Source organism: Panthera tigris, chromosome A3 (genome assembly GCF_018350195.1).
Source record: "Panthera tigris isolate Pti1 chromosome A3, P.tigris_Pti1_mat1.1, whole genome shotgun sequence".
In the NCBI taxonomy this organism is placed as follows: Eukaryota; Metazoa; Chordata; class Mammalia; order Carnivora; family Felidae; genus Panthera; species Panthera tigris.
Window position 1 is genome coordinate 104,878,072 of NC_056662.1, and position 16,224 is coordinate 104,894,295.

The 16,224-nt window shown below is 37.5% G+C and overlaps 1 protein-coding gene across 7 annotated transcripts in view; it reads right to left on the reverse strand.

Moving 5' to 3' along the window:
• Positions 1-16,224, reverse strand: part of EML4 (EMAP like 4) — a 160,582-nt gene that overhangs the window by 78,822 nt on the left and 65,536 nt on the right. For 5 of the 7 annotated variants that reach the window (XM_042982096.1, XM_042982093.1, XM_042982095.1 and 2 more), the window contains one exon: positions 11,214-11,396. In XM_042982096.1, coding sequence (XP_042838030.1) covers positions 11,214-11,396 — 183 coding nt within the window. Of the gene's footprint in view, positions 1-2,480; positions 2,576-11,213; positions 11,397-16,224 lie in introns of those variants that run through there. The other 2 variants (XM_042982099.1, XM_042982098.1) reach the window with 2 other exon arrangements.

Below are 16,224 nucleotides of genomic sequence, written 5' to 3' on the forward strand. Positions count from 1 at the left end.
TGGTTGCACCATTTTACATTCCTACCTGCACTGTATAAAAGTTCCAGTTGTTCTGCATCCTTGCAAATACTTGGAACGACCAGTCTTTTTCATTTTAGCCACCTTGCTGAGCATGTAGTGGCATCTCACTGTGGTTTTCATCTGCATTTCCTTAATGTCTAAAAGTACTGAGTATCTTTTTATGTGCTTGACATCCATATATCTTTGTTAGTCATGTGTACGTTTATATATTTTGCCTATTTTTTAAATGGGCTGTCTTCTAGATAAAAGTTTTTTGAGAGATATGTGTTGAAACTATTTTTTCCCGTTTTGTAGCTTGCCTTTTTATTTTCAAAAATCTTTGGAAGAACAAGATTTTTAAATTTTGATGTTCAACTAATGGCTTTCTCCCTTATTATTTGTACTTGTTTGTGTCCTATTTACGACATTCTTTCTAAACCCACGGTCATTAAAGGTTCCCCCTGTATTTTCTTACAGAAATTTTATGGATTTAGCTCTTATGCTGAGGTCTATGATCCATTTTGTTCATTTTTGTATGGTGTGAGATAACAGTCAAGGCGGGTTTGTTTTTTTGTTTTGTTTTGGCTTATGACCAAAATCTTGAATTCAATTTTTCCTCCTATCCTTTCTTACACCTAATCTTTAACATTTGTTCTGCTACTTGGAATGTTCTTCACCTGGAAGGCTCATCCTCACCTTTTAAATTTCAGCTGAACAGCACTTCGTCAAAGAAGGCTTTTATGATCATCTTACTCTCTTACTACCCCATTTCCTTTGCAGTCCTTATCCCCATTTATAATTATTTGTAACTCTATTTGGAAACCTTACTTGTTTTGTGCTTCTTGTATGTATCCCTGTGATTTATACTGTGCTTGGCACACAGAAAGCACCCGATCAGTATCTGAAGACTAAATGAATGCAACTTCACCACGACTGCCTCAAATTTCTGTTCTGGATTATGTTCAGTTTTAGCTCTATTCTCCCTACTTGCTATATTACCCTTCTCTTAAGGCATTGTCAACACTGCATCAGAATCCTCTTTCTGAAACATGCTGTACGTCTTTGAATTTGATATGCCATCAATAGTAACATGCACCATCATCTTGAATGCCCTATAAGGATGTGCTGCTTGTGAGAACTGTAGGCACAATCAATTGTAAGAAACAGGTGCTGTAATTTCAGAGATGTTAAAATGCAAGAAATATAGGGATTTCAGAATTAATGAATTTCTGTAAATCAACCTGTCGCTCCTCACTTTAAAATCCCTAAATGGTTCTCCAGTGCCCTCCGGATAAGAACTAAATTCCTCAGAAAGGCATAAGAAAACCTTTCACCAAGGGCCCTATCTAACAGTCTAGGTTCATTTCTTAACACTCCCAACCTCACACCTCATGCTTCAGTTTCCTCTGAATTCCTTAACTAAGTACTTTTACTCCTTTGTGCTCTTGCGCCTGGATTGTCCTTTCTGGCATATGCTAGTCATCCCTGCTTGCCTAAATTAACACATATTCATCATCCATCTACCCATGGATTTTCAAAAGACTTAAAAGCCTTGTTTTACAAAAGAGTAAAAGGCAGTTACTGGCATCACGGAGTTCAACATCTTGGAAGAGAATCACACTGGCAATGAAAATATGTGGTAAGTACAGTAACAGTGATATGAACAGAGTATGAACAAGTACAAAGGAAAGACACATAACTCTATAAAGATGATTAGGAGCACAGAACTCAAAAAAGATTTCCTAGAAGAAATGCAGAACCAAGTGTTAAGCCAAGTAAAAGATAGGTGATAAGATACTTGGAGCTTACTCTAGTATGTGCAAAGAAACAGACTATAATAGCAAAGTGGGGTGTGTGTGAGTGCATGGAAGAGAGGAGGCAGACAAAAAGCTCTTTGTGTGGTGAGAATGTGAAACAAGAGACAGCAGAGTCCAGATGGGAGAGGTAAACAGCAGTTAGATTATGGAGACTCTATCTACAGAGGATAGAGATCACTAAAAGGGTTTGAGCTGGAAAAAAGGAGTTAGTTCAATTTACATTTTAGAGAAAACCCTCTAGTGGCTACGTGAAGAGCAGATTTTAGGGCAGTGGTCCAAGCATAGATGATGGAGATATGAAATAAGAGCCTGGTAGCATGAATGCAGGGGAGGAGTCAGTTTTAAGAAATGTTTAGAAGACTTAAAGAATAAGGAGTTCAATTTGGGGACATTGTACATTTACGAATTCTGAAGGACACACAAACAGAACAATCTAGTAAGATAGACAATTCTGAAGTGCTGAAGCCTAGATCTGGGAACAATTTGGGAACTGGTACTAATAAGTGGCTATTAAAATCATGAAGGTAGATGAGTGCTGATGTCACCTACTGCAAGGAACCTTCAACTCCGGTTTGAGTTAATTAAGTATTTATCCTAGGTGCTCCCACAGCACCCTGAATTTACCTTTTTAATACGAATTACCTATGATTTTGTAATACTGACCTATCTGTCTTCTCAGTTTACCTGAGGTCCTTTGGGGGCAAAGTCCGTGTTTTTTATTTCTTTAATCTCCACCACCTAAAACAGTGCCTCGTTCACTGAAAAGATGAAGGAAACAGACACTGTCAATACAGTAAATGGTGTGGAGTAATATTAATTATCAAGTGCTTGCCAGGTGCTAGGCATTGTCCTAGGTACTTTATAAGTGGTATATCCTTTAACCTTACCCATAATCCTGAAAGGGATTTATTATTATCATCCCAATTTTACTGAAGAAGAAATTGGAGAGATTATTAACATGCTCAAGGTTCTATTGCGGTAAGCAGTGAAATCAACATTTGAGTCCAGGCAGAAGGAGTAGTTAAGTAAGGAGAAAGAAATAATTCTGCCAAACGTAGAGTGACATTTTAAGCAGTGCCAGGATAACACACAGAAACTTACCAGAGGGAGTAGGGGGAAAGGAAATTCTAAGCAGACAATAGTACTAAATCATCAAGGACCCCAGATACTAATGTAAACAGCAAGAGGGGCGCCTGGGTGTCTCAGTAGGTTAAGCATCCAACCTCAGCTTAGGTCATGATCTCACAGTTTGTGGGTTCAAGCCCCACATCGGGTTCTCTGCTATCAGTACAGAGCCTGCTTCAGATCCTCTGTTCCCCTCTCTCTGCCCTTCCACTGCTAGTGTTTTCTCTCACAAAAACAAATAAACATTAAAAATAATATAAATGGGGCGCCTGGGTGGCTCAGTCGGTTAAGCGTCCGACTTCAGCCAGGTCACGATCTCGCGGTCCGTGAGTTCGAGCCTCGCGTCAGGCTCTGGGCTGATGGCTCGGAGCCTGGAGCCTGTTTCCGATTCTGTGTCTCCCTCTCTCTCTGCCCCTCCCCAGTTCATGCTCTGTCTCTCTCTGTCCCAAAAATAAAATAAAAAACGTTGAAAAAAAATTTTTTTAATAATATAAATAAATAAATAGCAAGAAAAGGCCAAAAGAAGGTTTTCATGGTCGCCTTTAATCCTACAGTTTAATTTGAAATAGCTCTTGGTACTGGGAATCCTTAGCATTTGGATGAAAGAGTGAATCATCTCCCAAGGTAGAGGCAATGCATTAAGTAAAGCAGAGGCAGGAAACAAAAAGGAACTGTGGGTGAATGCTTGTTTTTCAGTTGAGAAGTCTAAAGTGTATTCTTTGAAATTCAGAATATTAGGAACTTAACTGGAAGAATGGAACATAAAAATGATTATTGAAGTTACACAGATCCATGACTGGAATGCACCATTAGTGCTGTGTGTGTGTGTGCATATATGTATATATGTGTATGCACACACACACATCCCTCTCCTCTATAGCTTAGACATTATAAAGTCTGAGCCGTGATCTCAAAAATTAGCCTACAGGACTGGAAGCAGCAAGAACCTCTCCTTTTTTACAAAAGTATAAGTAGTTCTATTTCTGAGCAGGAACCTGGCTGAAATAGAAATTTAGGCTAAAAGTCTATAAACCAGGAAGGTATTTAGTTTTAATTAGAGTAGAAACCATCATTAATGCCAGCTGAAGGCCAACAATAATTTTTATACTTTATGATGACATAAGAATACTAACCATATGTTTTATATTCCTTGATGACAGACCCAAGCATAGGACCTTTCTGATAACTTAGCCTGACAGTTCCTAAATACTAATGACTATACTATACTCTAGACTCACACAGTAAAGTTATCACTAGAAACTGTTCCATATTCAAAATCACAAAATCTAAAATCCTGGCTACCCTAATCCCTAATATTCTCTTAATCTTGGATCTATCCCAATCCCCCTCTCTAAACCAGTTTTTTTTTTTAACCACAACTTCCTGCTTCTAAAACTTTCTATTCTCCACATTCAATTTAACAAGTACTTACTGAGTCATCCCAAGGCTAGCTGTTAATAACAAACTGTCCCTGCCTTCAAATAGATTATAATCTAGCAGGAACATCAAATATACGTACCAAAACAGACTTTTAAAACTTTTTAAATGATTCCAAGAAGAGACAAAGAAATGGCAATATTGTCAGGAAATAGTTTGAACCTTAAAAGATGGAAAAATATGGCGGGCACCTGGATGGCTCAGTTGGTTGTGTCCGACTATTGATTTCAACTCAAGTCATGATTTCTCCGTACGTGGAACTGAGCCCTTTGTGGGGCTCTGCGCTGACAGTGCAGAGCCTGTTTTGGATTCTCTCTCAAAATAAATAAATATTAAAAAAAAAAAAAAAAAAAAAAAAGATGGGAAAATTTTTGATCAGAAGAAGGATAAAGATGGCCCATGGAGGAAAAACTCTAGCTGACACTCAAAATTTTTTATTTATCTCAGATTCTCTATCATATGCCCCACAGCTCCAACTGCAGACCTCTTCCACTCTCTTTATATTTTCAAGCTCCTTTCCTTTTGTCTCACAGGAAGGTGTACTTCAGTCCTTTCAACTCCTAATGGCCACTAGTTTTTTGAAAGTATATTTTGAGTTGAAATGACCAAAGATAGATTTGACTTTCATATAGAAATGGAACTCTAGATTTCGGGAAACGGTAATTGTTGCCTGGTCTGAGGCAATATCCACTCATATACTTCTATATGCAAAGTGCATCTTAGAAGTCTTTGATCTGTTGTCAAATAATAAAACACCTCCATCTCCTACCACAATCACCAGTCACTTTGGCCCAAGGGCCCACCAAGGAAATTTACTTTCCAACCAGATTAGTATAATTTACTTATCAACATCATTTACAGCAAACTTATGACAATTTCTGTCTTTTCCCAAATGTTATCTGGCGTAAGAGGCAATGATACAGACCTGTGCCTGTACGTTATCCCAGTTTCTACACAATTAGGATTGGTTTTTTTTTAAGAAAACAGATACTCTTTACATTTCAATTTTGCCTCTGGGCTCTCTCATTTCTCAAATGTCATCTGCAATGCTTGATACTTTTGGTTTACCAGCAGTTTCCTGGTGTAAAATGACTGATTCTCATCTTCAGATAAATTTGACTCCTTTGCTTATATACCATTGTATACTAACAGCTTGTCTTCACATAATGCCACTGGACTGTATTCTCAAATTACATTCATTTGGTCACCCTGAGAGGTCTTAATGGGTTTCCCAGGCACCAGCTGTGACATAATTTGTCTTCCTGGCAGCTAATCTTGCCAAAGTGTTCCCTGGGCCTTCCCGTTTGTTCCAAAATACAGGTAATTTTTTTTTTCCTTTTGGCAGGAACTCCGTTACAACTGCTACATATATTATGAACATATGCCGTCAAAAGGAAAAAATTCTCCAACAGAAGAGAAGGTATATGAGAAACTTAAATGACTGGCTACCTTAAAAACTACTGGGAGGTGGAGGGGACGCCTGGGTGGCTCAGTCAGTTAAGCGTCAGACTTTGGCTCAGGTCATGATCTCTTGGTTTGTGAGTTTGAGCCCCGCATCAGGCTCTGTGCTCACAGCTTAGAGCTTGGTGCCTGCTTCATATTCTGTGTCTCCCCATCTCCTGGCCCCTCCCATGCTCATGTTCTGTCTCTGTCTCTCAATAATAAATAAACGTTAAAAAAAAAAATTAAAAGAAAAAAAAAACTACTGGGAAAATTTCTACCTTAGTTAAGTGTCGAGCATAATATACTGGAGAAAAAAACGGGGCTTAGCTTTTAATACCGCTGGCACATGAGAAGGAATAAACTAACAGAAGAGTACTAAAAATACTGAAATGACTAGTTAGGTGTGCTTCTGACTTAGACATCTACTGAATGGTAATATTACTACAAAGTGACACAGTAGAATGAGTAGAATGTCATTAAACCAGCAGCATACACAACATTTAGTTTTAGTCACACCTAAAGCTATGTCCCCCCCCCCCATATCACCACCATCTAGCAAAATTAGTTGAATTTATCAATAAGGAAGTTAGCTTATGCTTTTAACCACAGTTTCATAAAGAGCTTTCACACTTATTTATCCAACAGGGGGTTAGCCTTACTTCTAAAGAAAAATCCTCTAAAAAAGTGTAGCTATCTAAGCAAATGATAGTGAGTATTCTCCTATCAGTAATTTATGTGAAAGTGAATACAATAAATTCTAATTTCACAGAGGACTAAAAAAAAAATTCACATAGAAGATAAAATTTTCCACAGTATCAGAAATTACTTTTTCAATAAAGAAAAAATATACAAGGGGCCCCTGGGTGGTTCAGTGGGTTAAGTGTCGGACTTCAGCTCAGGTCATGATCTCATGGTTCGTTGAGTTCGAGCCCCACGTCAGGTCCACGCTGACATCTCAGAGCCTAGAACCTGCTTTGTATTCTGTGTTTCCCTCTCTCTGTCCCTCCCCTCCTCGGGCTCTGTCTCTCTCTCTCTCAAAAATAAACAAACATTAAAAAGAAATTAAAAATATATACAAAATTCCCACAAAATAATTTTATTTTTTAAAAAGAGCATTTTATGAAAAACGTCATTTATTATAAAATACTTTGCTTAAAATGATCATTACAAATATTCATAATATAAATCCTGTTTAATATCAAAACTGACAGTTGATCTTTATTAGGCTATATACAAACGTCAATAGTGAAGAATCACCTAATATTTTCCCAATAATTCCTATTGTATATTATAAACTCCACGATACAGCTGTTTAGAATTTCCAATAATAAATTTAAAACCTTTAAATACATATTTCTCTAAGTATCAATATTGGCAAACAAAAATTAGTCAAGCAAATTTTTCCACTAAAAGGAACCAGAGTAATTCTTAACAATGAATTATGCTCATCTCTAAAATAATATCTCCCCAAATTGTTATATAATCAACTCCCCCTTTAATCTCTTTTATAGACAGCATTTCAAAGCCTGCATCTAACTAAGTAACTTAAAGAATAATCACTAGTAGGCTACGTGGGTGGCTCAGGTGGTTGAGTGCTGACTTCAGTTCAGGTCATGATCTCATGGCTCGTGGTTCGAGCCTTGCGTTGGGCTTTGTGCTGACAGCTCAGAGCCTGGAGCCTACTTTGGATTCTGTGTCTCCCTCTCTCTCTGCCCCTCCCCCATTCACACTCTGTATCTCTCTCTCAAAAATAAACATAAAAATTTTTTAAAAAGTCAAAAAAAAAGAAAAAAAGAATAATCACTAGTGGACCCCATTTCAGAATATAACCATGTTGGCACATTGTAAGAAGAGCAGTCATAGTAAGCTTATAAAGTACAATTAGTGGAAAGGAGCTCCCTATCTAATTAATAAGGTTATTAATAAGGATTAGGAGTTGATAGTATGTGGGGGAAAAAAAGTTCCAATGTAGCAGCTGCAGATGGCTCTGTAACTCCAGAACTAGGTTAAGTCGTCACTAAAGAGCCTTAAATAAATCTGATCCTAAATTCACTTCAGAGACAAAAGGAATTATGAGTAAGGACAACTAAACAAAGACTAGAAAGAGTAACTTACAGAAAGTATGTCCCTGGAGAATAGGAACTACAGCTATTTAACTTTATTTGTATTTTATGACATTGGAACAGGTAAGTATGAAGTAACTGATGCATCATACAAAATTTACCATTGTCTATCAAATTTTTAAAAAGCAGTCTTTAAATTTCTCTATAAATGGGTGCCTGGGTGGCTCAGTTGGTTGAGCGTCCGACTTCAGCTCAGGTCATGATCTCACACTCCGTGAGTCTGAGCCCGCGTCGGGCTCTGGGCTGACAGCTCAGAGCCTGGAGCCCACTTCAGATTCTGTGTCTCCCCCTCTCTCTGCCCCTCCCCTGCTCATGCTCTGTCTCTCTCTGTCTCAAAAATAAATTAAAAAAATTTAAAAAATTTTTTTTAATTTCTTTATAAATATTTTTTACTCAAATATCTTGGGAAATAAAAAAATCAGAAAAAAGTGTTTAAATTTTTCTCAACACAAAATTATAACGTACTGTTGTTTTAGCATAATAAAAAAATTCTCAATGTTTTTTAACTAGTATGACCTATTTAAAATAAGCTTTCTTTTTTAAAAAAATCTTTTTAACGTTTATTTATCTTTGAAAGAGAGAGCGAGTGAGCTGGAGAGGGGCAGAGCGAGGGAGACACAGAATCTGAAGCAGGCTCCAGGCTGTGAGCTGTCAGCACAGAGCACCTGGGGCTCAAACTCATGAACCATGAGATCATGACCTGAGCAGAAGTTAGACGTTAAACCGACTGAGCCACCCAGGTGCCCCTGAAATAAGCTTTCAAAAATATTGTGGATAATAACCAAACACTGTACCATTTTCTCTTTCAGAATTTAAAATATTTATACAGTCAGAAGCTGAGGTTACATGTCAATTATAAATGGTGTGTTCTTTCTCTACACCAAGTTCACCTTCCCTTTAAAGCCCACACACACTAACTGATCTGGCTCCTCATTCTACTCTAACAACTCCAGAATCCTCTTATTAAAATCAATTTATAACCAAATAAAGTTCTTCCTGGCTTGATTTTGGCAGTCCTCAAAGCTGGTTCTCAAAAAAATTTAAGGACTGCAATATAACATTATTAGCTAAAGTGGTTTCTATGAAATCCTTTGCCAAACTTTCCAGTCCCTTATCCCTTGTCACTGACACATTTATCTTACTAACCACTAATGGAGCAGATCAACCCAGCCACCTGTCTAAGTCTCCACTATTAACTACCTAGGCCTAGAGTATTTGAAGGTGGGAAGTGTAAGAATGGGAATCACATTGTGTGTGTATATACACACACACACACACACACACACACACACACACACACACACACACACACACACACACATATATCACATCTTCTTTACCCATTCATTTATTAAAAATACAGCATAGGGAAGGGAATATAGTCATTAATACTGTAATAATGTAAGGTATGATAATGTATGGGAACTATCATGGAGAGCACTGACTAAACAGAATTGTTGAATCATGATACTGTACACTTGAAACTAATGTAACACTGTATGTTAACTATACACTTCAATAATAAAAATTAAAAATAACTTAAAAAAAAAAAGAATGGGAACCACACAATCAGAATGCACCACTTCAGTGTTTTCAAGGTGACTCAGCACTTCCTTTGTATGTCTATGGTCTCCTATTCTCTAGTCATTCCAATTACCCCTTTTTTCACCAGTAGGAACTGTCTTACCTTCTTAGAGAGCATCACTGTCTCCTGAGGAAAAGTGGTAAGGAATCGAAGTTCCAGCCCTGACAACTGTGAATATTTAGTGACCCCCACATAGTTTTAGCTCTTTTCAGTCTATCCCAGAAGAAGGAGTCTTCTAAGACCAATAGTTTCTTACCTGTGCTACAGTTCTTGTCCAAACTCTCAGGAAACCTGCCTCATCAATTCCCACCCCCTATTCATGTTGGCATTAATATCTTCCTCCATGCTGTCTTTTGTCCTCAACTTATCTTTATCCTCAAGTCTATAACATCTTAAACAATAAAAATTAAATTAAAGCTGACCTTCAATTTAACATCTTCCTCTAGTTACTACCATCTTTCTTCCCTCAGGCCTATTTTTTGAAGAGTGACTATAGTTGCTACTCCCAATTCCGCAATTCTCGTCAACTGTAATTTGATTTGCAATCCTATCACTCCACTACAATTGCTTGTGGAGGTTTCTAGTAACCTCATAAATGCCAAATCCAAGGGTCACCTCTCAGTCTTTGTTTTATTCAATCTCTTTGTAGCATCTGGCAACATGAATCACTTTTTCTTTGCTGAAATACTAGAGCTCCCAAGAGAACTATCCTGAGCCTCGTTCTCATTTTACATCCTCTTTCTATGGCTCCAACTATTATCCATAAGCTGAATATTCCCAAATTCTTCCTGCTAGCCAAGATTAACATGAACACTAGACCTATAATTCAGCTATCTATGTGTCTACCTCCACACCATATAACTTCAAACTCAACATTCAGAAACTGAATTCATAAATATCCTCACTTTGCCCATTGCCAAAATGGGGGATAGTTATGCCTATGTCCATCTACTCTATCAAAAAAAATCGTAAGATATATGAAATAATAGATTCAGTTGCTTAACATAAAAGAATTTAAAATTCTTTCTGGGTGGTTGGAGGAAGGGAAAGGCCACACAAGATCTGCTCCAAACTCAGAATAATAGCATTCTAATGACTGTTTCTCTCAACCTGTGAAAACCCTTAATATCTAGAAGTTAAAATTAACACGGTACTGGGGTTGGTAGTAAGTTTCAGAGCTTAAATTCTTCAGAACTTTTCTCACTAATGACCACAGAAGGCTTAGAATAAGGTTGTTTGAACTATGACTTTTATCATTTCTGTAATGGTAAGAGGACTGACTCAAAAAGTACATGAGTGCCTATCTACTATGTTCAAGATACAATGCTAATTAATTACTATGGGAGACACAAAAAGAAGATTCAATTCCTGCCCTCAGTAAATTTGTTATCTAGTTGGAAAATACTAAATTCACACAAATACTATGACATAAAAGCTGTATGTACAATCAGTGGTATTACAAAAATATTCCTACTTAAAATAATAAATAGTAAACTTTCAGAATTTCTTGGGAATAAAAAAAAAAAAAGGCAATGTAACAAACTATAGTTACAGCTAATCCAAAAGACAAACTATAGTTTTATATTCTTGGTTTAATGTCACTGATAAAATACACAAGTTTTACACATTATTGCAAAGTAAGCTGCAAAAAGCAAGACTTTTCCTACTTTAATAAACAATTACCTTTACTTGGAACTGATTTTTTCACTGAGGCTACATGATCTTCGGAGATTGCAAGACGCCTCAAAACATCAGCCAAAGCTGCCTTTAGCACAGTGATTTCATCTTCTTGTTGTTGAACTCGTAACTCAAGAGCTGAGAGGCGATCTTGAACGTCGGAAGTACTTGCAGCAGAAATACTATCATCTATAAAATGAAGAAGATGGTTTTTTTTTGTTTTTTGTTTTAAGTAAACTGTTCAAGAAAGAATCTAACAACAAATAAAGAGATCTATTCAGGGGTGCCTGGGTGGCTCAGACGGTTGAGCTTCTGACTCTTGATTTTGGCTTAGGTCATGATCTCACAGTCATGGATACAAGCCCTGAATTGGGCTCTGTGCTGACAGCACGGAGCCTGCTTGGGATTCTCTCTCTCAAAATAAACAAACATTTAAAAAAACAAAAAAACAAAAAAGATTCTCCCTTTCCCCGTCTCTCCCCACCCTCCCACCTCTGCTCACACTCACTCTCATGCTCTTAAAAAAACAACAAACAAACAAAAAAAGGAACATAAAGAAGATCTATTCAGGTAAGTCTTTTAAAAGATGACAAAAATTGGGGGGAAAAAACAAACCCATCATTTTTACACAGATTAACTTCTGTAAATATTTTCCATGGCTATTTGAATGAATTAAAAATAGTAAAAGTTAATATATCTGACATAAAACTACAATTATGAAAATTTTCCCCATGATCAAATTTTCCCCATTATTATACTATAACCTTAACTAGTTTTTTCATCAAAATTTTCTCTAAATCACTTTGGAGACTTCTGGAAACTTGCAAGATAGTCAACTATCCAAAGTATCCTTTAAATTATCACATCATTATCCTACTTCTCTATGAAAATAAAAAAGGAGTACAAATCACTTCACAGTTTTGCTTTATGTATAAGACTGCGAACCACTCACCTTCAGCATCAATGATCAGAAAGCACTCTTTATTTCTGTCTTTACTATACTCCCCAAATGCCACAAGATATTGCTATATATTCTTGTTTTTTCTTACCCGATGTCCCAACTCTTGAAAAAGGAAGTGTGGTTTCTATAAAGCACACAGCTAATACTTATTTGTTAGGTATGTAACAACAACAACAAAAAGCCTAATTAAGTTTAACTATAACATAGCAATTACAAACTACTTCCAAAGCTATGTAACTTTAGAGCACACTGTTAACAGTTGGGTCAGTCAGAACCCAAACGTATAGAAAGATCAATAGCTGTTGGCTAATGCACTATAAGCACGAAAATTCAGATTCTTACAAGAAGTATGGTTTGGACCAGAGTTTTATAAACTGGGTCAGTTATTCACACAATAAAGGCGTAGTGTGCCATTTTTCTCCTACTGAGAGAATGTGTTATCCACCTTCCTAAAAAGACAATTTAACTCAAAGTTTGAGTTAAAACAATTCAGCACTTAAAAAGCAAGGCTATCACCACTTTGTTATGGAGCCGTAAACAATATTTATGTTTAAAATCACATATGCCAACAGACCTCTCAGGTATACATATGTACTCTCTTCTTTTTTTTTTTTTTTAATTTTTTAAACGTTATTTTTGTGAAAAAGAGAGAGAGAGAGAGAGAGAGAGAGAGAGAGAGAGACAGAGCGCAAGAAGGAAGAAGGGGAGGGACAAAGAGAGAGGGAGACACAGAATCAGATGCAGGCTCCAGGCTCTGAGCTGTCCGCAGAGAGGCCGACATGGGGCTCGAACCCATGAACGGTGAGATCATAACTTGAGCCGAAGTCAGACGCTTAACGGACTAAACCACCCAGGCACCCCATACTCTCTTCTGCTTTTAGAGGTATTTCATGCACAATCTTTGAGAAGTACCAGTATAGAATGAAAATTTATCTTCAATTTAGACTTTAATAACGATTAGTTGTATAATCTTAGGCAAATTCTCTGAACCTCAATTTCTTCATCTTTAAACAGGTTATGAGGAAGGTGCCTAAACATGTTTGATATCCAACAAATGTTAGGATACAACAGAAAAGTAAAATAGTTGTAATTTGAGTGCTTTGGGTGCATTTGTTACATAAAAGGAGTTCTGTCAAACTGAGATGCTTAAGAAAAGGACTAGTAAGAACAATTCAGTCTCTGACTTTAGAAATTTTAATATTTGAGGCCTCTTTCATTTCCACAGTGGCCCAGCTGAATTCTAGCTGACCCACACACTTCGTGCGTTCTATTATGTCACTATGATTTTTGTCTGCCCAGAATGCCTTCCTATTTTCCTTCTTCTGGTTGGAAGAAAAGCACCTCTTCTCTTTTGTGGAACTCTACCATTTTCTGAAGTCCCATTAGGGCTGTTAATCAATGATGCCTCATTCTCCCCTCTACCACCCTGAACTATTAATAGGTTAACCATACAAAATGGCCTTTCAAGTTGGTAAAAAATATTTACTGGCAATTTCATATGGTTTAATCTACTACTACTTACAGGAGTGGTTGTGAGATGTGGGCTAGGCCAAATGGAATCCTCCCAAGTTTCCCAGAGGCGGAGCTGTAGTCCATCCTTCTTCCTGGTTTGCTAACTAAGGACACAGACCTAAGGCCATTAGTGACAGAGAGTCTTAACTGCCCTGAGATGCAGTTCTAGTCTCTGAAATCCAGGACCTTCCATTCTCAGAGTTGCTCTAATATTCCTCCTAGCTAATTATATCTACTAATAAATTCCCTTTTTGCAAGCCATTTCTTGTAAGCCAAAGGTCCTGATGAAGACAGTAAATAATATGGATGTGCCATTCTACACTGTTCTCAATTTATAAAGGATGAGTTATATAATTAAATTGCAATCACAAACAACATATTTATGTGATTTTTATAAATACATAATCTTAATTATTTTAGGAAGGCAGCAGAGCCTGGTGGAAAGACTATCAGACTAGAAGGTCAAGGTTATACAGCATTTTACTACTGACATGGTACTAGTTTTCATTTTTGTCAAGTCATTTAACTTTTCTAAACTTTTTTTTTCTTAGTGATTGAGGTTTTTATTATGTGAAACGTGAAATGATGGGTGGTTCAGCTTGTAAAAATCCTACCATGACCTGCTAGATACTGTGATAAGACGCAAGGACAATTTTTCAAAGGGCATAACAAATACAAGGTTAACTATTAACAATGTCTTGCGTTTATATTGTACCTTTCATATTATTACCTTATCCCCCTCCTCACACTATCTATATTTGATATTTGAGGAAATAGCTCAAGAAGTTAAATAGCCTTGCCCAAGGTCACCAAATCAGTCTTGATACCTGAGACTCAAACACAGGACTCTTGGCTCACAATTTAAGTGCCCCTTTAGTGTATTTCATGCTACATTCTTAACAATAATCACAGGAGGACCAAAAAAAATGTATTTTTTTCCCCCACAAAGCTACTTAAGAGTTATAACTACTGAGTGACATAATCATGTTTTTGTTTGAAAAAGGTAATTTTGGGGGCGCCTGGGCGGCTCAGTCAGTTAAGCATCCAACTCTTGATTTCCGCTCAGTTCATGATCTTGTGGTTTGTGAGTTTGAGCCCTGTGTCAGGCTCTGTACTGACAGCTCAGAGCCTGGAGCCTGCTTTGGATTCTGTGTCGTCCTCTCTCTCTGACCCTCCCCCGTTCACACTTGGTGTCTCTCTCTCTCTCTCTCAGAAATAAACATTAAAAAAATTAAAAATACATAAATAAAACAAAGCTTCATATTTATATATGTATATATTGTACACAGAAAAAAGTCTAGAGGGATACACATCAAACTGGTGACTGGGTTATTTCTGATTAGGAGAATGAGACTGGAAAGAGAGGAGTAAAAAGTAATTTTCGCTTTTCAGTGTAAGTATTTCTATATTACCTGAAATTCACCATAAAAATGTATAATATGTTAATCTTTTTTTAAGTTTACTTATTTTGAGGCAGGAAGGGTTGTTGTCTTTAACACAGCCTCTTTTCTAGCCTTTGTAATCAATGAGTAAAAATTTGCATTAATTGCCTTATATTCTAGCATGTTTTTTTTTTTAATTTTTTTTAACACTTATTTTTGAGACAGAGAGAGACAGAGAGAGACAGAGAGAGAGAGAGAGCGAGCGAGCATAAAGGGGGGAGGGGCAGAGAGAGAGGGAGACACAGAATCGGAAGCAGGCTCCAGGCTCCGAGCCATCAGCCCAGAGCCCGACGCGGGGCTCGAACTCACGGACCGCGAGATCATGACCTGAGCTGAAGTTGGATGCTTAACTGACTGAGCCACCCAGGTGCCCCTTCTAGCATGTTTTTTAATAAAACTGGAACACTGTGCATGGAACGAACTTGCTTTAAGAAATCAAGCTCCAGAAGCAATGCATTTTAGCTTAAGATTAAGTAACATATAGGGGTGCCTGGGTGCCTCAGTCGGTTAAGCGTCCGACTCTCAATTTCAGCTCAGGTCATGATCTCAGTTTGAGACCCACATGGGGCTCTGTGCTGACAGCGCAGAGCCTGCTTGGGATTCTCTCTCTGCCCCACTTGCTTTCTCTCTCTCTCTCTCTCTCTCTCTCTCTCCCTCCCTCCCTCCCTCCCTCTCCCTCTCCCTCTCCCTCTCCCTCTCCCTCTCCCTCTCCCCTACCGTTTTATAGGTAAATAAACTAAGACTCTAGGTACTCAAGTGAATTCCTCTTGGTCAAACAGCAAACTGGGGTTAGAATTGCTCCCTGAGATGACTCTAAAAAATCCATCGCTCTTCTCTATTTTGAAAACTTTGCTCTTATTTTTTTCTCTCATGATCTAATGCACCACACTCTCTCTCCTTCACAAGACATATCTGTTCAGCAAATAGAATATATCTACTTTCTGGGAGCTTTTTACACTTCCTTTTCCTAATGTAAGTATACATTAGCTCCTTTCCCTTATACAATAAGCTCTCATTTCTTTGCTCCTTTTCAAGATAGTTTCTAGCCTTAAAAGTTACTACAAATGAATCCTCAAGGGTTGTTAAACTCATTGGGGGGGAA